Source organism: Molossus molossus, unplaced genomic scaffold, assembly GCF_014108415.1.
Source record: "Molossus molossus isolate mMolMol1 unplaced genomic scaffold, mMolMol1.p scaffold_m16_p_5, whole genome shotgun sequence".
Classification (NCBI taxonomy): domain Eukaryota; kingdom Metazoa; phylum Chordata; class Mammalia; order Chiroptera; family Molossidae; genus Molossus; species Molossus molossus.
In genome coordinates this window covers 38095920-38118445 of record NW_023425388.1, presented here as the reverse complement: position 1 = coordinate 38118445, position 22526 = coordinate 38095920, and the positions used below count along the sequence as shown (strand labels likewise).

Genomic DNA, 22526 nt, shown 5'->3' with positions numbered 1-22526 from the left:
GTGTGAGCCAGGAGAAGAGAGTTTGTCAGGGTGGCTTGGCAGAGCACAGATTTGAAATAACCAGCAAATGATGGATCTTCCTTGTTGATGTCAGAACACTGGGCTGAGACTGTTTCCTGAACTGTCTTCTTATTGTTGCACGTTATGATTCTTAAAAAGGATGCCTGCAAAAGACAAGTTACACTACTATCTTATCATGTATTCTTGCAATATCATTGTGTTCTTGCAATAACTTTATTTACTTATTTATTTTTTTAGTGTATATCCCTTTCTCTGCTATTTATAAGACTCAAGGATTTAAGGAGCCTAATGTACAGACATACCTCTCTGGCTGTCCGATAAAAGCCCAAGTTCTGGAAGTGGAGCGCTTTACATCTACAACAAGGGTCAGTGCGTTTATGGACTCACCTTGTGTTAGTTAATATATACGAATTAACACATTGACTTCTGTTTTCCTTCCTCCAAGTTATGCCTATGTTTTTAATTTTTTTGTTTATCTCTTCTAAGTCCTCATCACCTTTCAAGGTCCTGCTTTCTTCCCATTTGGTCTTTATTCTCATGTGTCTCTTTTCCCTATCCTGGAAAATACGTTTTTTAAAAAGACATCTAAGGCAATTTAGAAGTTTAATAAATTTTAAAGTGCCTCTCCTAGTCCTCCTCACTCCCTAGTTTTGTGTTCAATGTGGACTCTTAAGGCATAACCATTCCCCCTATAATGCCAAATATAAGCCAAGGAAAAGTTGAGCTTTCCTAATGCTTGTCAAGTAAGAACAGGATGATGCCATTGAAAGAAAAAATAACCCAGGATGCTGGATTGGCTATTGCCATTACCTAAAAGCACCGCTGAGAGAATCCTGCAGGCCTCCTCTGCCTCCCTGATGTGTTCCTAGCCCATGCTTTATTCCCCATCCACATGCTTTTCCTTTGAGCGCTGGACTGGCGTTGGGAGTAAAATGTCTTCATCACGCAAAGCCACATCCTTTGAAATGGATGGGACTAGGAGGAGCTGTTAGGGTTGCTGCGTTTGCTCTGTTACTGCCTGGATTCTGCAGTTGTCAGGTTGGACAGAGGGAATGTTGCTTCTTGGTGGTGGCCTTTGTTCCTTCAGGATAAGCTCTGGCCACTGCAGAGTAAGGCCACCATTGTCTCCTGCCTCAGGGGACGTGTAGAGTAAACGTTCTGCCTGGTCAGGCTTTGCCTTCCCTTCCTCGTGCTTTGGGAGGGTGATACTTGTGCTCTCTGGGTCCTGATGGCTTTGCCTAGTGCTCTGTCTGGCCTGCCTGTGCATGTTCTGGCTCCTAGTTTACACCCATCTTGCTGTGCAGCCCTTCCTCTAGGCTTTCCCTGTGAGTTGGGTCCGCATGTCCCTGGCACACCACTGAGCACCACCATCCAAAAATGTCTCTAAATGACATTTGCCTTCTTATTTGCCTATTACCTTTTAGATGGAGAGGTTAAATGCAGACTCCAGAGCCAGACTGCATGGTTTAATTCCTGTCTTTGCTTTGTGACCTCTTACAAGTTACTTAACCTCTCTGTTTCTCATAGCCCTCATCTGACTAATGGGTATAATAGTGCCTATCTTCTAGGTTTGTGATGAGGAATTAATAATAACACATATAATATACTTATAGTATACATGTATATTATATATTGTATTATATAAACATATACTGTATAATAGTATGTATTATTATTAGGTATCTCCTAAAGTTATTCATGAAGATAAATATTTAAGCCACCAAACCATAGACTTCTCTCTTTGCATATACTCTTCTGTTAGTCAAATGAGTATGGTTTAGTTCTATTTTATTTTATTTTTTAAATTATTCTTTTATTTTTCAATTACAGTTGACACATAATATTATATTATTTTCAGGTTTACACCCCAGTGATTAGACTATATATATATAAAGTGATCATCTCAATAAATCTCATACCCATCTGAGACCATCCATAGTTATTAGAATATTATCGACTATATTCCCTATGCTGTACTTACATCCCCATGACTATATGGTAACTACCAATTTGTTTTCTTAATCCCTTCACCTTTTCATCTTGGTGTGTGAGAAAGCTAAGGATTATCCTTATCCTACTTAGTATTTTGCTTACTAAGGAATAGGAACTAAATTCATGCAGGTTGAATGTGATTCCAGGTAAGTAGGAATGACCCCTTTTCTGACTACTGAATACATTCTGTGTGCTTGTGGCTAAGTGCTTCTCTTTTCACTCTTGTGACAACCCGATGCGACAGATGTTATCATCACCCTCCCAGGCTGGCCGTCTTCCACCTGCCCCGCCAGCCCCTCGGCCCACCCTGCCCCACCCAGCTCACGGCCTGTGTCCTCTGGCAGGGCTCTTGCTGGAGAGCCCAGATAGGAGATTGGGGTCATCTGAGATGGCTGTGTCCCTTGATCAAAGGCACCCATCTCCCCGCCAAAGCAGCCCTCTTTCCATGGCTCTTTCCTTCCATTCCTTCTGCTGGTCCTGCCACCTGTCCCTCCAGGGATGCCTGCCCAGTCCCAGGTGACTGCCCTCTTTGTGGTTTCTTACTCATCACACCTTCACAGGCCGTTCCTCGAATGATTCCAGTTCCAGAGAATTCCAGTAATTCTTCTGGGATGCTCTCTGACCGAGACGACACGTGGCTGAGGCTCCACAGCTGGTAGGCTGCCTCAGGATTTCAGACCTTTAAAAACTTCATAAAGGGATGTGGCAGGCTGTTTCCATTGTATCGAAGGGCCTCACAACTGCTAAGAAACTTAGTGTACAAAGCACATGGGTTTATGGGTGATGGACAAAACTTGGCAGTGCAATGTTTGGTAAGTATTCAGTTTCCTTAGACCAGGAAATATAATCCTAAGAAATGTGGCACCTTGCTTAAATTGTATAATGTTTCTTATTTGACTTATCTTAAATTGAGCATTTTCACTTAAATGCAACATTTCTGGCCACTCTGAGTTTTCACTGCATCCTTTCTTGTGATGCGTAATGCAGGATGGTGCCTGTAATGTTGGCCAAGGGGGAAGGCAGCATAGAGTATTGGACTTAGAACTTGGTCCTTCAGCTTCTGGCTGTAGTAATCCATCATGGGCCCTAACTAGAGGCAAAGCAAGTGATACATTTGAATATTTATCAGTGATGCGGCTGGGTTTCAGATTTAAGAGCACAAGTTACACTGACTCTCGTGTTCATGTTTTATTTACTACATCTATAGAGTGATCATGCTTTAGAAATTTGCAAAATATGACAAACATCAGTAATGAATGGCCACAGGCCACGAATCATCTTATGGGATTGCTGACACCAGAGCCTGAATAAACTACAGTAGGAGACATTTGCTCTCTCCTATCCCCGGCTCCTATGGTGCCTAAATCTCCCGGCAGGGACCAGTGTCCTCTGGGTGGCCCAGAGTACTCACTCCCTTTCCCCCTCCCCCCACACACTATGGGAGCTTCCTTCAAGATCTCCTGTGCTTTATTTAAAAATATCCCTCTGTCTCCTGACACCTTCTACTATATCAAAATTCCTATCCCCCAGGGCTATTACCTCTTCTGATTAAAATAATTCACTAGTCTGACCGGTGTGGCTCAGTGGTTGCATGTTGAGCGTCGACCCATGCACCAGGAGGACACTGGTTTGATTCCCGGTCAGGACATACGCCCAAGTTGTGGGCCTGATCCCCAGTGAGGGGCATGCAGGAGGCGGCCAATCGATGTTCTTTCTCATTGATGTTTCTATCTCTCTCTCCCTTTCACTTCCTCTCTCTCTTAAATCAATCAAGGAAAAATATTAAAATAAAATAATTCACTAGTCACCAAGGTATATTTGCATTTTAATAAGACATATTTAAAAATTTTTAAATGGAGATTCATTTTTGTTGAGTTGCTGGGGAAATATTTTGTGTGTAGGAAGCTCTTTTGCTCCTTTCCCTCTAGCGGAGCTATACCTTCCTGGTTCCTGGTGGTGCTTCGGGCAGGGAGATGTGGACGAGGATGGACCTTAGAATGCATTTCTGAGAAGGCATATGTCACTTGTGAAGGGCAAGAAGTGGGCTAAGATAGTGCCTGGAATCCACTTGCCCCAGCTCCCCTTTCATCCCCTCCACCTGTCTGCTCACTGCTCAGACTTCTGGACGATGCCCTGATGGCTAACTAGGGCCTTCACTCATTGTCTTCTTGACTTGGTTTCTTGTTTCAGGTGTGTGTGTGTGTGTGTGTGTGTGTGTGTGTATTGGGAGCAATTGTATTTGTGGGAGTTTATCTTTAGTGTGATTCTGAGTTTGTCTTATGCATATTGTGAGGCGAACATTTAAAAGAATATTATTCTATAATCAGTTGTTTTTGAAAACATTTTACTTAAGTACTTACAAAAAATAAAGTAAGTTGAATTTAAGGGTATTTCCGTGTTACTTATTAATTAGCTGGTTTTCACTGAGAGATTTTGGAATTTTTGTTATCTAAAATGCCAACCATTTTTATTTATCTCTGTAGGTACGAAGTATCAATCTTTACACTATTGAATTAACACATGGGGAATTTAAATGGCAAGTTAAAAGGAAATTCAAGCATTTTCAAGAATTTCACAGAGAGCTGCTCAAGTACAAAACCTTTATCCGTATCCCCATTCCCACCAGAAGGTAATTGTTGTAGAATTAATCATAAGGTTATCCCAGTGTCCAAGTTGAGTAGAAAGAGAATTAGATTTATATGATGGGTTAACTGTCCTTTGTTGGTGGATATATTCTTATTAAATAGGCTCTTCTAACAATAAACTGTCTCATGGAAGATATTAGAGAGTCATGGCTTGAATGATATTCTAATCAATGTTTGTATTGTGTTTGTGTGTGTTTTAGGCACACATTCAGAAGACAGAATGTCAGAGAAGAGCCTCGCGAGATGCCCAGCTTGCCCCGTTCCTCTGAAAACACGATGAAAGAAGAGCAATTCTTTGGTAGAAGGGTAAGTTCTTCGCTGTTCTGCTGATCTGAACATAATCTTGCAGGCTTGAGGAATGTGGTGTCTACTGGGGTGAGGTGGGTCAGGCTGCAGCTTTCTCACTCATGGATCCGTCACCCAGGCCGGTATATCTTCTTTGGAATTGGTTAGGCAGCCCCTTCTTCCCCAAGCCCTTCTGACCCTGGGGAGGTTGCAGTTTTCCAGAAGAAAAAGTTTTCCTTGGTAGGGATGACATTACGAAGAAGCTCTCTTCCCTGCAGGAACCCCTTGGAGCTCGTTGTGAGCCAAGATTGAGCTCATCATTGAGAGTTTTGAGATCTCCTCTTTTTAAATCATACGTTTTCATATATTTGCTTCAGAATTTGAGGAGCTTGTCCTAAAAATACGTAGGGAATATGTATATGGGAAGAGTAGGGCAGAGTTACAGGCGTGTGCATCAATAGGACAGAAACCTCAGGCTCCTCTGCCTCAGTGATATGGTCCTGCATAGGAGAGATTCATTGTTTTACTAGAAAATTAACAAATAAATGATAGTTCTGTTTTGCCATCTGAAACTTTTATGGTCTGAAGGGGAAGTTTGATTTCTCCTTTGCAGTTTTTATCTTGTTTAAAATCTTTTCTAGGGACCTGAAATACATATTTTCCAAGATACCTAGACAAGTTAAATTCTACAGTTTGGGATTAGGATGTGTACATATGGGAGTGCAGCTGAAAATGATAAGCTAGGGCTTTAACAGTTAGCCCTTCAGCCTCTACTGTAGTCCATATAATTGACATCCCTCTACCCCCTCTCACTTTAACACGTTTGAAATCAGGGTACAACTTACTAGAAAGTCTTCTTCCCTCCTTATTTACCCCTGAAAATCTTTTTAAAAATTGCAGTATATCTTCCAGTAAATTCTGTGTTAGAATTAAGGAAATTAGGTTTTTTATAAAATCAACAAATGCTTTAAAACCACCTATTATGGGCAAATCTCGTACTAGTAACTATGGACGATTTAAAAATTATACAGCTGGGTCGTCAGCAGTTTATAAAAGACCTGATAATGTGAAAAGTTAAATAGCAAGATGATATTTAAATAATGGTTCAAAGGAACTACAGAAATAGCCCCTTAATGCTGTCCAGGATTCCTTGTCCAGTGCTAATATCAATAGTTCACTGAATAACTTACAGAAGCGAAGATGGACCAATGGTCACACTATTGTCACAGTTTTTAAATTTTCCTGTCAGTGTGATGATGTTATCTCTTATCTAAAATATTTGCATTACAGGGGGTGTTGGGGTGGGCGGAGGGGTTGAGCAAAAAAGAAAAACAGAACTCATGGACATGGACAGCAGTGTGGTGTCTGTGTGGGGAGGGACGTGGGTGGAGACGGAGGAGGGCGTAGAGGAGATAAATGGTGATGGAAAAAATAAAATACAATATTTGCATTACAGAAACAACTGGAAGATTACTTGACAACGTTACTAAAAATGCCCATGTATAGAAACTATCATGCAACAGTAAGTACTGTTTAGAGATTTAAATTTTGAATGTATAAAATCATAAATTGTCAGCTAAATTTTGGGTCATTTTTCTAACACAAATGCTTGTATCCACTTTCAAATTGGTCCTTGCATTAAAATAAATGAAATGAATACAAAACTGATAGGACAGCAAGGATCTCGTTTATGGTGATGCTATTTTAAAATGTAAAATGTGGCGGAATATGTCTATAAGAATAGATTTAAATGAACTTGAAATGCTGCTACAAGCTAGATTATCTAGAAATCAACCTTCTTTTCTCCCCAGGCTTCCAGAATAATGTCCCAAAGCATTTCTAACCCTTAAGAGAAAACGTTAAGTAGGAAGTGTTGAAAAACAGTTGAGCAGAATTGAATACCCAAAGATTATACGGAGCATACTGTGAATGCCATCTGATTGGTCTGTGATGCTTATCAAAGGCCCATCTTTTCATGTGAAAGTGAGAAGCATGGGAAAAGCTAGGGCAAGAAGAAACTTGGAAAATGAGAGATGGTGGGATTTGGAGGCAGCTGGGAGGCTCACAGAGGCCAGCAAGGGGGAGTGGGCTTCACGTGGGTATCAGGAAACCACGAGCTCTGCTCTCCTAGAGGCCCTTGGAGTGTGGTGTTTTTAAAGGGTTAGCCTTCAGTCACCCAAAGGTCCAGGTAACTGAGAATGCACTGCGTTATTATATTCGCATCTGTGTTTGCATGAACTGTATCGCTGTGGGGTAGAATGTATGTATGTGTGTCTGTGCAGAACCTGAGAGCGGCCATGACTTGGCCTCTAGTGTAGAGAATGGCATCACATAAATACTGCACAGAAAGAGAGAAGCCCTGTGTATTTAGGAGAGGAAGCAAGAGTGCCTTGACCCTGAGGAGTATTTTGGTGACTCTGCCCTCTTGCTGCCTGTCAGGGTATTATTTGGAGGGTGGGGCACGTACCCAGCTGGGCCCCTTGCCAGGGACATGACCCTGCCAACCATGGCTCACCTTCTGCAGCAGCTTGCCCTGTTCGATGACAGATTTGGAGGAGCTTGTATGGTTTCACAATCCCGGAGAAGAGTTTCCCCAGGGAAGCCAGAAATTTGGGTCCAACCAGTGGATCTCAAAGATGATGGGAAGAAGTTCTTCCCTTCATGGACGTGGAAGCATGCAACTTTGAAAGAACATAACAAATGAGGTTATTACTGCTCTTATTAGTAAAAATGCTGCTTCCTGTTTTCTTTAGTAGGGAATTACTTAAATGTGCACTAGGACCAGGGTGCAATGATTTTCCTTTCTTGCCTTACTATAACTTTACTGTTACTCTTTCTTTTGGTTCTAGAGTAGTACTTGCTGAGTTTAGTCTTCTCTTTCCACGTACATGATTATATTTTGGATTCTAATGTTGATTAAACACTTTTTAAGAATGTTTGTTCTAATTTCTCTTTTAGTCATAAAAATATTTCCCAAGTTGACCCATATGGTATTTAGAAATTCCAGAATGTCTTCTAGACATTTCCTTTGGAAGGGAAAACCTGGTTACAACTGACTGTGTATATATACATTATTCCTTGTTTTTGATGACTATTTAAATTATTTCCCCCAACAGCAGAACTCTCAAAAATGATTCAAGCATAGGATACAATTTGATCTAACTTAATTCTCTGACATTATTTTCCTTTCATATTAAATGTAGTCTGGCCTAGAGGCTAGATATAAAGGCCTCTACATCATAGCTGTGAAATTAGATTGATTGACATCCATGTGTCTCCTTTGATACTTGTGAGAAATATTGAAACTGCTGTTCGCAAAAAGCATATTAAAAAGGTATTTTTTTATAATCATATATAATTAATTTATATTTTTGTAAGTTTAAGACAAACCTATTATATAGTAATTTGGGTCCTTGGGCCAATAGAATCATGGCTCAAGGTCAAAGGATCAGATAGGGTCATGCCCCTAACTTCAATGAAATTAGACTTTGACGGCTCTTTCTTTCTACTTTTATATGACTGTTGGTTGGGTTACTATTTAGACAACTTCTTTTCTCCAGAAGTATAAAGATGTCCTTTGTTGTTTTTTGTTGTTTTTTAAAATTTAGCTTTATTGTTAAAAGATGTCCTTTGTTTTCATTCCTTTTTTCCTCCTTGAGGTTCTGAAAAACAAAGTGTCCTAGTGTTTCAGTGGATTGAACATCAGATGGTTCCCTCCGAGATGGTTGCTAATTCATTTCTGTTTTCTCTGCTCCTTTGTAAAATGAGGATACATGTATTTGGCCTCTTCTCAAGGCATAAATATGTTTTTCAAAAAAGAAATATTTACTCAATTGTACAATAACATATAAAATTTCAAACAGGATTCCTTTTGTGTTCTGAATTGTATTGGTGTTGGCTCTCATACCAAACCTGCTACCTGGGCATTTTAATTAATAACTGGAAAATGCTTATCTCCCAGAGAATTTCAAGGAGGGGTCATTGGAAACAATAAATGTACTTTTTCCTGACTGAAGGTTAAAATCTAGGAATGAAACAAAGTGAATGATTTCCAAGACAAGGGCCCTAAGCTGATAAGGTGATATTGCTAAGGTCAAGTTAATCATCTGACTCCTCTAACTTAGATTCCTTGTCTCCAGTGTAGTGATTAGCTTGAGATCATCACCTTGGATGTAAGGAATCTGAGGGTAAACATCCCACAGATCAATAACACTGAGCTCACCTCTTCCTTGCTTTTTAAGATGAATAAATTTATCTTGAGGGGAAGAGTGGGTAAAATTAATAAAGTTGTAAAATTAATAAAGATGCACTGTGGTGTTTCCATTCCAACTGATTTAAACAGCAGTGTCTGCAAGTTAATGGAAGTGTTGTCTTTCTCGTGATGGAGTCGTAGAGTTGGGAAAGTCTGCAGGCTTTGGTGGAGTCTCAGTTTCCTCCACAGATTAGCTGTCTTCGCTTTTTTCCAGAGCTGTATTGTTTTACAGGAAGGCACCTTTTCCTAGAGTAGTTGAGACCACTCCACTGCCCAACCCCATGCTCTTGCCTTAACTGCTTCTGAGAATTTCCTACTTGGCCACTTTCTTGAATTTTGTTACCTCAGGAATAAAGGGGGCCTCTGCGCATCTCCCTTGTCTTCTACTATAAAGATGAGGTAGAGAAGCAGTGTGTGTGTGATTGCCAAGTAATTCCCAGCATTTGGTGTTACCCTTCGGGTGTGTTTCTTATTTCTCGGCATAGGAGCTCTTTGCTTCTCTCTTTCCCTAACATACTTTTTTGAAGTTCCTTGGGGGAAAAAAGATATTGATTAATACATTATTCAAGAGATCACTACACCCTATGAAATATTGTCAGGTTAAGTTAATGATTAAGTTCTTCCTCCTGAGAATCACATGCCCCATGGAGAATGGAAGTCTTATCACTGAAGATACGCTGAGAAGTTTGGACAACACAATCTTTGTTACATTTCAAATTGTATTATTTAGGTTTGCTTCAAAATTGATCTTGTCACATTTGCTTTCAAGCTGATAAATCTGTATTAGAACATTTATTGCCAGAGATTTTTCTTTTTCTCTCTAATAGGGCTAGTTCTTTCTTGAAATCTCTCTTGAGTCAAACTTGACTGAGCCATTAGGAGAATTTAAAAATTTACATTAATGCACAACTTTAAATTTTCTTCATTGCTAATGTATACTTTTAAATTCAGATGAAATTCTTAACACAACAATTTTGTTTTGATATTGTAAAGTTATGATTTCTGAATTATTTCAAAAAATATTTTTTGGTCAATTATTTGATGATGAGATCTATGTGAAGAAGAAAATATCAATATATTAGATAAGTTTCCCTGGTATTTGCTTTTCATTTCCAATTCTTCTATTCAACTGTTCTGTGACTCTGAATACATGAGTGACACCTCTCTAGTAGTTTCTGTGTAAAATGAGAATGATATTTGATCTCTGCTCCCTAGAGATGAAATGAAAGCTGAGGCTTAGGATTTGCATTTTGCATTCTGGCCTTGACCGGTTTGGCTCAGCAAGGGCCAATGAGTTGCGGGTTTGATTCTGGACCAATGAGTCTCAGATTCAGTTCTGGTCAAAGGCATTCAACCTCAATGTTTCTCTCTCTCTCTCTCTCTCTCTCTCTCTCTCTCTCCCTCCCTCCCTCTCACTCTATCTGATAATAAGTAGAAAAATATCCTCAGGTGAGAAATAAAGAAGAAAACATTTTGCATTTTGTGGCTCAGAGTCTGCAGTGTCACTTCTAATATGTGTTGCTACATCTTCCAGTTAGGAAGCATACCCACAAATCAGATAAAAATGCATGGTACAGAATCACCATGTTTTATTCAAAAAATGAAATGTAAAGACTTTGACTTTTAAAATACCTACATGTTTAATATTAGATATTTCCAATCACATATAAGAAGCTTAAAGGAAAGCTGTTGTGTTTCATTTTATTATTCCATTTACTAACCCAGACCAAATAGTATTTCCTCTGAGATGTCATATCAGCTATGAAGTGGTCACTCTGTCTCTATAACTCTTCAAAGACAGGTAACTGTTATGGTTCTCCCCACAGAACTTTGTGGATGTGGATTGTTTTCCATGTCTGTTATCTTCTCTGCTTCTTGATGCCAGGAGCATGTATTTTTTGTCTTTGATTTTTCTAGTAGGGCTGTTATTGACCTGGTCAAAGACCATTGGCAGATCTGGGCTTACTGTGGTCGCTTCTGTAAATTGGGGGCAAATACTGTCAAACTCAAATAGTTTCTAGGAGTAGACAAGGTAAAACTTCTGCATATACTAAGAATTACATAATGCTCATTGGCTTCCCTCTGTGCCCACATTTTCATCAAGCGCTCACCTCGTCAGAATCAAGTCGCTCAATTTGAGTAAAATAAATGTTGAATGACTTTTTGCATTTGCAGTTTAGTTTTGAGGATACTGACTGGTCTGACCTGATTCTGAATATGCCTTGCTAATTCTGTGGTCTTGGACAGTTTATCTAACTTCTCTAAACTAGAGGTTGGTAAACTGTGGCCCACAGACCAAATCCAGCCCACTGCCTGTTTTCATTTGTTTTGAGAGATAAGAATAGTTTTTACATTTTTAAATATTGAAAAAAATAAAAAAGGAATACTATTTGATGACATAAAATGATATTAAATTCATATTTTAGTATGCATAAGTAAAGTTTTAATAGAATATAGCCATGCTTATTCATTTATGTATTGTCTGTGGCTGCTTTCATGCTACAGTAGTTTAACTATATGGTTCATGAAGCCTAAAACATTTATTGTCTGACTCTTTGCAGAGAAAGTTCGCCTCTGCCTGCTCTAAACCTTAGTTCCCTCTTCTGTACAATAGGACAAATACAGTTGTCCCTCATCACTTTGCGCTTGGACTTTCGCAGCTTCAGTCTATCGCTGTTTTTTGAAAAAACCGCGTATAAACTGTGTATAAATAAAGAATCCTACTTTGCGGAAATTCATTTATCGCGGTAGAGTCTGGAACTGATTGACCGCGATAAACGAGTGCCGACTGTCGCACCTATTTCACAGAGGTTTGAGAGAATGTGTGAAAAATGCTTAGTACAGGGTCAATGATATTAAGGACTCAGTAAATGTTAGCCGTTGATATTATTATAATATTTATAGTTTTTAGTCTCATAATTTATTTAGTGAAGGTGGATCAAAAAATTCTCTTCCTTTATACTCATCAAAATATAATTACTTTTTTATAATCACATGTAATTATTTAATTAATTTCATTACGTTTGCGTTAGAATATTTTGGTATTCCCAATATTCATAGACCTCCCCAACTTCCCCTCCACCTGCTTTGCCATTTAGTTTTCCGTTCCTCTCCTTCACCTTTCTACCTCTAGCCCAGCTGTGTATCCGGTGGCCCTTTTACACCTCTCCTCTTCCGTGTCCCTCTTCACCGCCCATCTCACATGCCAAGGCTAGTCCATCTTCCAAGCCTGGCACCAACATCACTCCCTTCACACAAGTTTCTCTTACCTGTGTGTGCACTAGGCCACACAGTCCCCCTTCCCTGACAACAAAAACAAACACACAAGAATTTGGGAGGAAATTCTCTCTCCATGACTTTCTTGAGCAATGTATTTCTACCTATTAGGACACACATCCACTTCTTGGTTGTGTTTTAACTATGTATTTACTTCTGATTTGTACTCTTTCCGGGCGATACCACTGTTACTGATCTGTGTAGTCTGTACAGTTCTCCATCTGTGTCTAAGCATTGCAGTACCTAATATGTGTTTTTTTGAATGCATAGATTTTTCTTTTTTTCTGACTTTTTAAAGTCTGGATTTTTGGCCTCTTTTCAGACAGAATTTCTTGATATCAGCCAGCTGTCTTTCATCCATGATTTGGGACCAAAGGGCATGTAAGTTTCAGTCTTGGATCTTTAAATAGAAGTATGAGTGTTGATAAGCATTAATGTTTGATTTCTCAGCATACCGTGATGATGGACCTCCCCTGGTTTTACTGCTAGTTTTTTTTCTTCCCCACAGAGTCAGAGCAACTGAGGGGATCTGTTAATGCAAAAACAGAGTATCTTGCTAAGTTCAACAAAGGTAGCAACTGCTCCACCCTCTTTCTTATGTGCTCATAGCACCGATTTCCTCTAATCCCACAGTTGGAATGTTTCGTACATGTAGCAAATATGATGTGTGGGAGAATGCATTTAAAAATCAAACACACTATATTATATATTTGAATGTTGCTAAGACAGTAGATCTGAAAAGTTCTCATCACAAGAAAAGATTGTGTTAAAATAGCTAACAATGGATGTTAGCTAGACTTACTGTGGTAATCAGTCACTTCACATTATATACAAGTATCGAATTACTGTGTTGTATACCTAAAACTGATATAATGTTATATGTTAATTATATCTCAATTTTATAAAAGCAAATCTATAAGATCCCTTCTTTTAATCACTTATAAAAGTTAGCTGTTTATCATTCATTTTCATGACTAAAAATAATACTGTGTAAAATGTATATTATGTAACAAGATTGAAATTTACTTAATGATTATCTTCCTTCACAATATGAGAGCTTGATAGGATGAAGAGCTTAACTTTTTTTTTTTTTTAGTAAAGATCATTGTTAGTAGTTGTTATGAAATATTTCTTTGTTTAGCTATTAATATTGTTTTTTCTTTTCATATCTTTCAAAATCAAAATTTTTCTTTTTCAAAAGCCATAAGTTTTGTTCTACTTTCTTTGTCATGGCTTGATCCTAGAGCTGTAGGTGAAGGGCTGCAGAAACATTGGAATCCATGGAGAATACCTCCTCTGTCTGGGTAGCAGCTGAGCCATCCCGGTGCAGCATTTGGCAATGTGTGAGGACACTTTCAGGCTGTTACAATGACTGGAGGGAATGCTCAGTATTTAGAGCCAGATGCTTAAGGTCCTACATGTGGACCACACAATCATGCTGCTCCCAGTGCCAACAGGTCTACATCGACCAGAGTGCTTCAAAGATGAGCTGCTAGAGTACTCATCCTAGCAAATATGGTACTGAGCTCTTTTAGGGTAAAGGAGGAAAGGGTGCAGAGGAAAGTCATGCGAAAATGAAATAATTTATTTAGTCCCAAGTTATGAGGCTGTATCAGCTAAGAGTGAGCTGGAAATTTGAAGATGATGCATTAACTTGATGTCTCTTTCAGAGAAGGCATGATAATGAAAAGATCCGGAGGGCACAGGATACCTGGCATGAATTGCTGTGGTCAGGGAAGAGCCTGCTACCGGTGGTCAAGGAGGTAGGACTTAGGAGTTTTGTATATTTGTTTTAGTAAATTGGATATCTGAGGAGTTTTTACATACTAGTTTTAAATTAAATTATAAATCAGTTATAAATCCTTTGAAAGTCATAACAGAGCAAATTTTAAATTATTTTAAGTTCCCTGTTTCATTATCTATTTCCTAATTTCAAACCATAGTAATCAAAACAGTATGGTACTGGCATAAAGACAGACATAGAGATCAATGGAACAGAATACAGAGTCCAGAAATAAACACATGCCTTTGTGGTCAATTAATATTCTACAAAGGAGACAAAAACATACAATGAGGTCAAGATAGTTTATTCAATAAATGGTGTTGGGAAAATTGGATAGATATGTGAAAAAAAATGAAACTAGACCACCTTCTTAGACCATACACAAGCATAAACTCAAAATGGATTAAAGACTTAAATGTAAGTCTTGAAACCATAAAAATCCTAGAAGAAAATATAGGCAGTAAAATCTTGGACATTTCTCATAGCAATATTTCTTTTTGCTATGTCTCCTCAGGCAAGATAAACAAAGGAAAAAATAAACAAATGGGACTATATCAAACTAAAATGTGTTTGCACAGCAAAGGAAACCATCAACAAAGTAGAAAGACAACTCACTGAATGGGAGAACATATTCTCCAATGATACATCTGATAAGGAGTTAATATCCAAAATTTATAAAGAAGTTATAAAACTGAACACTATGAAAACAAAAAATCCAATTTAAAAAATGGGCAAAAATCCTGAATAAACATTACTCCAAAGAGGGTATACAGGTGACCAATAGACATGTGAAAAGATGCTCAATGTCCCTAATCATCAGAGAAGTGCAAATTAAAACCACAACAAGATACCACCTCATACCTGTCAGAATGGTTACTGTCAATAAATTAACAAACAACAAATGTTGGTTAGCATGTGGAGAAAAGAGAACCCTAGTGCATTGTTGGTGGAAATGCAGATTGGTGCAGTCACTGTGGAAAATAGTTTGGAGTCACTTCAAAAAGTTAAAAACAAAACTGCTGTTTGACTCAGAGACTGCACTTCTGGGAATATATCTGAAAAAAATCCAACACACAAATTTGAAAGAACATTTACACTGCTATGTTCATTGCAGTGTTACTTATAACAGCCAAGATCTGGAAACAGCCCAAGTGCCCATCAGCAGATGAGTGGTTAAAAAAGCTATGGTACATTTACACAGTGGAATACTACTTAGCTGTAAAATAGATGGAAGTCTTACATTTTGCAGCTGCATGAATTGACCTGGAGAATATTATGCTAAATTAAATAAGCCAGTCAGAAAAAAAAAATAAATAAAAATAAAAATAAATAAGCCAGTCAGAGAAAGACAAATACCATAAAACTTCACTTATATGTGGAATCTAATGAACAAAATAAACAAACATACTAAATAGAAACAGACTCTTTAATATTGAAAACAGACTGACAGCTGTTAGAGGGGAGGGGGATTGGGAGGTGGGATGAAATAGGTGAAGGGATTAAGCAAAAAACAAAGAACCCTCATAGACACAGACAACAGTGTGGTGATTACCAGAGGGAAAGGAGTGTGAGGGGAGGTAGAAGAGGGTAAATAGGGGATAAATGGTGGTGGAAGAAGACTTGACTTTGGGTGGTGAACACACAATACAATATACAGATGATGCATTATAGATTTGTATACCTGAAACTTACATAATTTCATTAACCAATGTCACCTTAATCCATTCAATTTAAAAAAGATGGACAATAACAAGTGTTGACAATGATGTAGAAAAATTGGAAGCCTCGGGCATTGCTGGTGGAAATGTAAATTGTGCAGCCACTTTGGGAAACAGTATAACAGTTCCTCAAAATATTAATTTGAGTTGCCATCTGCCCCAGCATTTCCACTCCTATGTATTTACCCAAGAGAATTGAAAAATATATCTATAGCAAAACTTATACATGAGTGTACACAACAACATTATTCAGAAAGGCCAAAACGTGAAAACAATCCAAATATCTATCAATTGATGAATGGTTAAACGAAAGGTGATATTATAACACAGTGGATTATTATTCAGCTATAAAAATGAATGAAGACCACTAATGGGTATGGGCTTTCTTTCTGGGTTGATGAAAATATCTGGAATTAGTTGGCCATGATGGTTGCAGAATTTGGGAATACATTAAAAATACCACTGAATTGTATGCTTTCAAAGGGTGAGCTTTTGATATGTGAATTATGTCTGAATAACATTTTTAAACTTTTAATAAAAAAGAATGAAGTACTGATACATGCTATATCATGAATGAACCTTGAAAATGTTGCAATAATAATTTATTAGGATTTTTAAAAATATAAGAAATATATGTTATTTAATCTTGAAAAAATATATGAGCTCAGGTATCAATATGAAATTAAGCTGTGTTTGTATTACACACATATAAACTTACAACTGGGATCTACCTTTAAACATTAAGATATAGTGCCAACAAAGAAAAATATGTTGGGTTCTAATTTGGGGAATTTTGAAAGCACTGAAGAAATTAGAAGGAAAAGATCAAAAGCTCAGATTAGAGAATAAGAAAATTTCTGTGTTACAAAAACCCCCTAAAATTTTACTAAATAAAACAGGAAATAATTTACTATAAAATATTTTCTTTCAAATAAACATCTGGAACTTACATAAATGTCCCCAAAAATCTGATGTGTAAGTAACATCACAGGACATTGTGAGACTCCCACCTGACTGTAATGTATCTTCCCACCTTACCCCACCCCAACTATATGAACCCTGGGGAGTACTCAGACCAAATGCTAGGCCAGGAGAGCAATGGTGTGTAATAAGCCAGCCTGCCCTGCCACTGCTTCCTGCCCCACACCACACGTTTCTGGGGGGCTGGCCTTCCCAGCACACTGGGGCCCCAGTACAGGTTTCTCCTAAGCACACCTCCCAATCTCCAGCTTTGTCTAAGGTCGCTGCTACATCCCAACCACTCCCAATCTCCAGCTTTGTCTAAGGTCACTGCTACATGCCAACCACTTCCAATCTCCAGCTTTGTCTAAGGTAGCTGCTACATGCCAACCACTCTCAATCTCCAGCTTTGTCTAAGGTCGCTGCTACATCCCAACCACTCCCAATCTCCAGCTTTGTCTAAGGTCACTGCTACATGCCAACCACTTCCAATCTCCAGCTTTGTCTAAGGTAGCTGCTACATGCCAACCACATGTTGAGACTGCAAGCACCTGTGAGTCTTTGAACCAAGACTTGCTCTGGGCTGCCTGTGCAGAGCCCTCCAAAAGTGTTCACAGCCCCCAGGAACAGCCCTCAGCCAAGATCCTGCAGGAGTCCAGTCCCTTTAACATTCAGGTAGAACGATCCTTGACAGGCTTGCAGCCCACCTGCCCCCAGTAAGGTTCATGAAAACACATCCTTTGATGGCCCCCTTCCTGCTTTCCTTCCTGTCCTTCCTACCCATGCTCCCAATCAACTCCCTGATAAGCCCTTCAGGCACCACTTTCACTTACATCCTTGTCTCAGGGTTGATTTCTGGGGCAACCCAACCTGAGACACCTACTTAAGACATGGAAGCCTCGATCTGTCTATTCAGTCATTTCTTGTCTAATGTTTGCCGGGCTGTGCATTTGTTGCTGGGAAAACAGTATGAACAAGACCAGGTCCCTGCCCTCATGGAGCTCTGCTGGAGGGGAGCAGGCGGTGGCCAGGCTCCATCGGTGTGAATGAAATCCGTGCTGGCGGTGCCGGGGCTCTGAAGGAGGAGAGGGTCATGGGTAATGAGGGCCTTGAAGGCTGGACGGGGCGGCATTAGCTCAGGGGTCAGGAGCTGACGTTTGAGTTATAACCTCTACGAGAAGGGGCAGCCAGAAAAGATGGGAGGGGGGTGGATCTTACTGTGTAGTGGAGGAGACAGGTATAAACAAGCAGACGAATAATTTCAGAGAGGGGTAAGTGCTATGAAGAAGGTAAACGTGAGGGACTGGGGGTATGGGAACGTTTTTGGATGGGATAGCCAGGGAAGTCCTACCTGTGGAAGAACATTTAAGCTGAGGGTTCATTGACAAAAGGGATCACCCGTGGGAAGATCTGGAAGAAACAGTTTTTAAGCAGAGGGATAGTGAAGTACAGGACTGTCAGGCTGAGAAACAGCTAGACCAAGGTGGTGGGAGAGAAGAGTGGGAGATGAAGCTGAGAAGGTGATGGCTGGTTTATGTCCTCCCAAATGCATTTGAATGACACAGCAAGTAGTAGCAGAGGCAGGAAGCATCATGTTAGACCGTAATCTCATCTGGTTTAGAACAAGAATATTCAGATTTACGGGTGCAGGAACTGTGCTGAGCAATGCAGGTGAATCATCTCAGTTAATCTGCACAGGCACGTAGGAGCTGGGCATTGCTGTTACTCTTGTTTTATAGATTCAGACTTTAGGTTTGTCGCCCAAGTTCACACAATCAGGCAGGTGGCAGAGCTGGAATTGGAGTCCAGGGAGGCTGACGCAAAGGCAGGTGCTTAATCCCTGCGCAGCTGGTGCTGACTCCCAAAAGGCTGGTTGATGGATTCCTTTCTTGATGCATATCCTCTCATTAAAGAGAAAAAAATCTAATGACAAAAGAGAGAAAGGGAAGAGATCAGAAGAGTTTTAATGAATGGTATAGTTAAGAATAGCTCTAAATAAAGGCTATGAGTCAGTTTACCTCGATGGCTAATGACTTGTTCAAAAGAACAACTCATCATTGTCAAAACAGAAACCATTATCTTTTGTGTTCAGCTTCTCAAATCCAGCTGCTGCTACTAAACAATTCCATATTTCTAGGCTGCCACATTTTGGAGGAGCGAGAGGGTAACCATTGACATAGATACCCTGCGCCACATGTCCTTTCTCCAGCTTGCATCAAAGTCAAGCTGAGAGAAGGGACAGCAGCTAAAGGAACGTTACCAGATACGTGATCCATCTACTCTCGTGTAGCTTTACCAAGTTTCATCAGTAGGCAGTCGCATGTCTGGACTCGTAACTCAGCCATGGCCATCAGAATCACTGAGGTACCATTTGTTAGCATGACCTCGGCATTCCTATTGGGCAGTGTTGAGAATTCTTATAAAATTTATACTTTCTACATTTACTGAAAATTATTGAGAATATTATCCATTATATTGTTCAGTTGACTTGTGTTCAGGTCCCAAATGAGAAACTTCCCTTGGAACTTAGCTTTTTGGGTACAAGACCTCTTTATTTCTTGAACTTACTCATTTGATAAGAAACGCCAGGAAGCTCAGACCCACATTGGTGTGCCATCACCATAATCACAGTAGCACTGTGGTCGGGTATTGTTTTTCAGTGACCTTGATTTCTTTTTCTATTTTAAAAAAAATGATATCACATGTGTGTCCTTCACTGTAAGTCATCCTCAGTTTACCCCTCTCCTTTTATTAAGAAGGAGACAGCCTATGTGTTAAAAAACAAATGAAAGAAATGAACTGAGTGGAAATCAATGTAAATGTGTCTGCATTAAATCCCAAATTGTAATGCTGCTAAAACATAATGTGGTTAGCAATTTCAGTAAAGATTTATTGTAGATTTCTTTAAATTCTGAGTTTCCATGTGACATTTATAATGTTACTTAATTTACGTGCAGGTGTTCTGGCCTTATTCATCCCGTGGTATGCTTTACATCACCTAATATGTTACAATACACCTATTGTTAATTCATTCATTTATCAGCTGAGTCATTTGAACACTCCACAGCTGTAGGTAAAGACGGATCTATGGTGTTAACGTGCAACAGGACAAAGTTGCCATTCATTTTTACCTGGTCGATCCCGTTCCCCATCTTGCTCTTCCCACTCCATGTCATGCCTGTCATCTGCATCCTTACTACTCAAAGTGGTCCTGACATAGGCAACCCCTCTGGGCTTATTAGAAATGCAGAACCTCAGGCCCTGCTTAGACCTACTGACTCGGAATCTGCCTTTTGACAGGGTCCCCGGGTGATGCATATTCGCAGTGAAGTGTATGAAGAGTTTTGCAGCAGTACAAGTGGCTTGCTGACCTCCACACTACATCCCTCTTCCTCCTTCATACTTTTTTTTTTAAACTTAGTACCAATGATATTATCGTCCTATTGCCTTGGCAGGACACGAGGGTTCCTTTATTTAATAAACACCTTGGTATTTTTAAAAAATAAAAACACAGATTGTCAGGCCGTTTTAATGGCCCTTTGGTGGGGCCGTGGAATCTATTCTTTTTTAACAAACTACTCTGATAATCAGGCAACTTTAGGTACCACTGGTGCCCTGATATAGATCAACCTTCTCTGCATGGCCGTCAGACCCTCCTCAGTGCGGCTTTGGCCCTTTTCCTCCACGCTGCACTCATTTGCCCATTTTCCTTGCTGCTCTCTCTGAGACCATGGCCTCACAGATTTTCTCCCAACACGTGCAGCATCCCACACCCCGGAGCTGTTGCTAACTCTGCCCTCGCTGTGGGGTGTACACCTTGACCCAGCTGGGCTCTATGTGATGGGTCCTTCCTGGCCTCGCTCAGACACCGCCCCTGTGGGAGACTGACACTAGTGTGTGCTCTTAGTCAGAATTAAGGACTCCCTCCTTGTACCTACCACAGTCTGCTTTTCTCTTCTAGTACCTCTTCCATTCAGCCTAGAATTATCATTGCCTGTGCCCCACCATCCCAGTAAGGTCCTTTGAGAACATACATGACTTACCTTTGTGCTGTGTCTACCTCTACCCTAACTCCTAGCTTGTCACGGTACTTTTCCACTATGAAGCTCTTCAACATGTCTTGAATTGAATGGAAATATACTTTTGAGAGATCATGTCCCATTGAACATTATTTAATAATGGTCCCTAACCCAGCCAGTGTGGCTCAGGGGTTGAGTATTGATCTATGCATCAAGAGGTCACCAGTTTGATTCCCGGTTAGGGCACATGCCCAGGTTGTGGGCCAAACCTCCCGTGAGGACATGCAGGAGGCTGCCAATCATGTTCTCTCTCATCAGTGTTTCTATCTCTCCCTCTTCCCCTCTCTAATATCAATAAAGAAAAAAAATTTTTTTAAAAGGTTCCTAAAATCACAAATAATTTGAAATGTACACTAGAATATGTAGAGTATTGGATGCTTACTAGATTTTTTTAAAGGGGGCTTATACTTCCTGAGAAACTTATTTACTTCTTCTGTGATAGTTTATTAGCAAACACTGTTCCGTTCTCCCAGAAGCTGGGGCTCCCGAGGGGCAGCGAGCACGCCCTGTTAGCAGGAGCCTTCTTCCAGGCTTTGCCCTTTGTGTGTCAAAGCTGATGAATTATCTTGAATTGCTGGGTGCCCAAACTTCTTAGAAAAACATAGTAGAAAGGTGTTGGATATTTTGTTTGTTTCATAGTGGTTTTTAAAAAGAAATCCCCATGCGAAAGATAAAATTGTCTACTGTCTGCTAGTGTGTTGGCTTCAAACTCGTTGAGTTATCTGTTCGCTTTGTTTCAGTAATTCAGTGCGACCAAAAAACACATGCTCTCTTCTCCCAGGTGGTTGATAGTGAAAGATTCCTTTTTGCTGTATATGAAACCAGACAGCGGTGCTATTGCCTTCGTCTTGCTGGTGGATAAAGAATTCAGAATTAAGGTGGGGAAGAAGGAGACAGAGACGAAATATGGACTCCGAATTGATAACCTTTCAAGGTAGAAGTTTCAACTATTTTTTAAAAAGTAAATATTTGTTGGTAAAAAAAATATTTTTACCAAAATCTCTTAAAAACAAAGTTGTTCTCTCAACCTTAAGTAAAGGGGGTAAAATAATTTAAATGTTTGAAAAATTTTATTTAGAATGTAGTCTCAATAAAAAGTAATGAAACTACTTTTTCCTAGCAATTAATTTTGAAGAATAGAACATTCTATGGGCAACAATGAGAATAAACTATCCTGTGTATTGATATGTGCCCATTTTAACAACACTGACTACTCCAAAGTACCATTTTGCCAAACAGATAAATTAAGGGATGATTGTTCACATTAAAAAAAAAAAAATTTTACTTTATGAATTGATGTCCTTTAACAGAACACTTAAAAATGATTTGATTTAGAAAAATTCTGTTTACACATGGATTTTAAGGAAGATACCTTGAAAGGATACTCAAGTGTACACTTACTATAGATTTTATTAGTGAGCATATGTGTGTTGATATATATGCTTTTGTTTCTGGAAGCTTTTAGTTATATAATATGTGTGTCTTTCTCTCGATATACATTTGTGTCCATAAAGT

General features: G+C 39.4%; 1 protein-coding gene across 8 annotated transcripts in view; it reads left to right on the top strand.

The window, feature by feature from the left end:
• The window catches only part of PLD1 (phospholipase D1), a 137354-nt gene that overhangs the window by 13360 nt on the left and 101468 nt on the right, over positions 1-22526 (top strand). For 7 of the 8 annotated variants that reach the window (XM_036242701.1, XM_036242704.1, XM_036242702.1 and 4 more), the window contains exons 3-9: positions 259-386; positions 4497-4642; positions 4859-4964; positions 6400-6465; positions 12794-12852; positions 14142-14234; positions 21793-21945. In XM_036242701.1, coding sequence (XP_036098594.1) covers positions 259-386; positions 4497-4642; positions 4859-4964; positions 6400-6465; positions 12794-12852; positions 14142-14234; positions 21793-21945 — 751 coding nt within the window. Of the gene's footprint in view, positions 1-258; positions 387-4496; positions 4643-4858; positions 4965-6399; positions 6466-12793; positions 12853-14141; positions 14235-21792; positions 21946-22526 lie in introns of those variants that run through there. The other variant, XM_036242706.1, reaches the window with a different exon arrangement.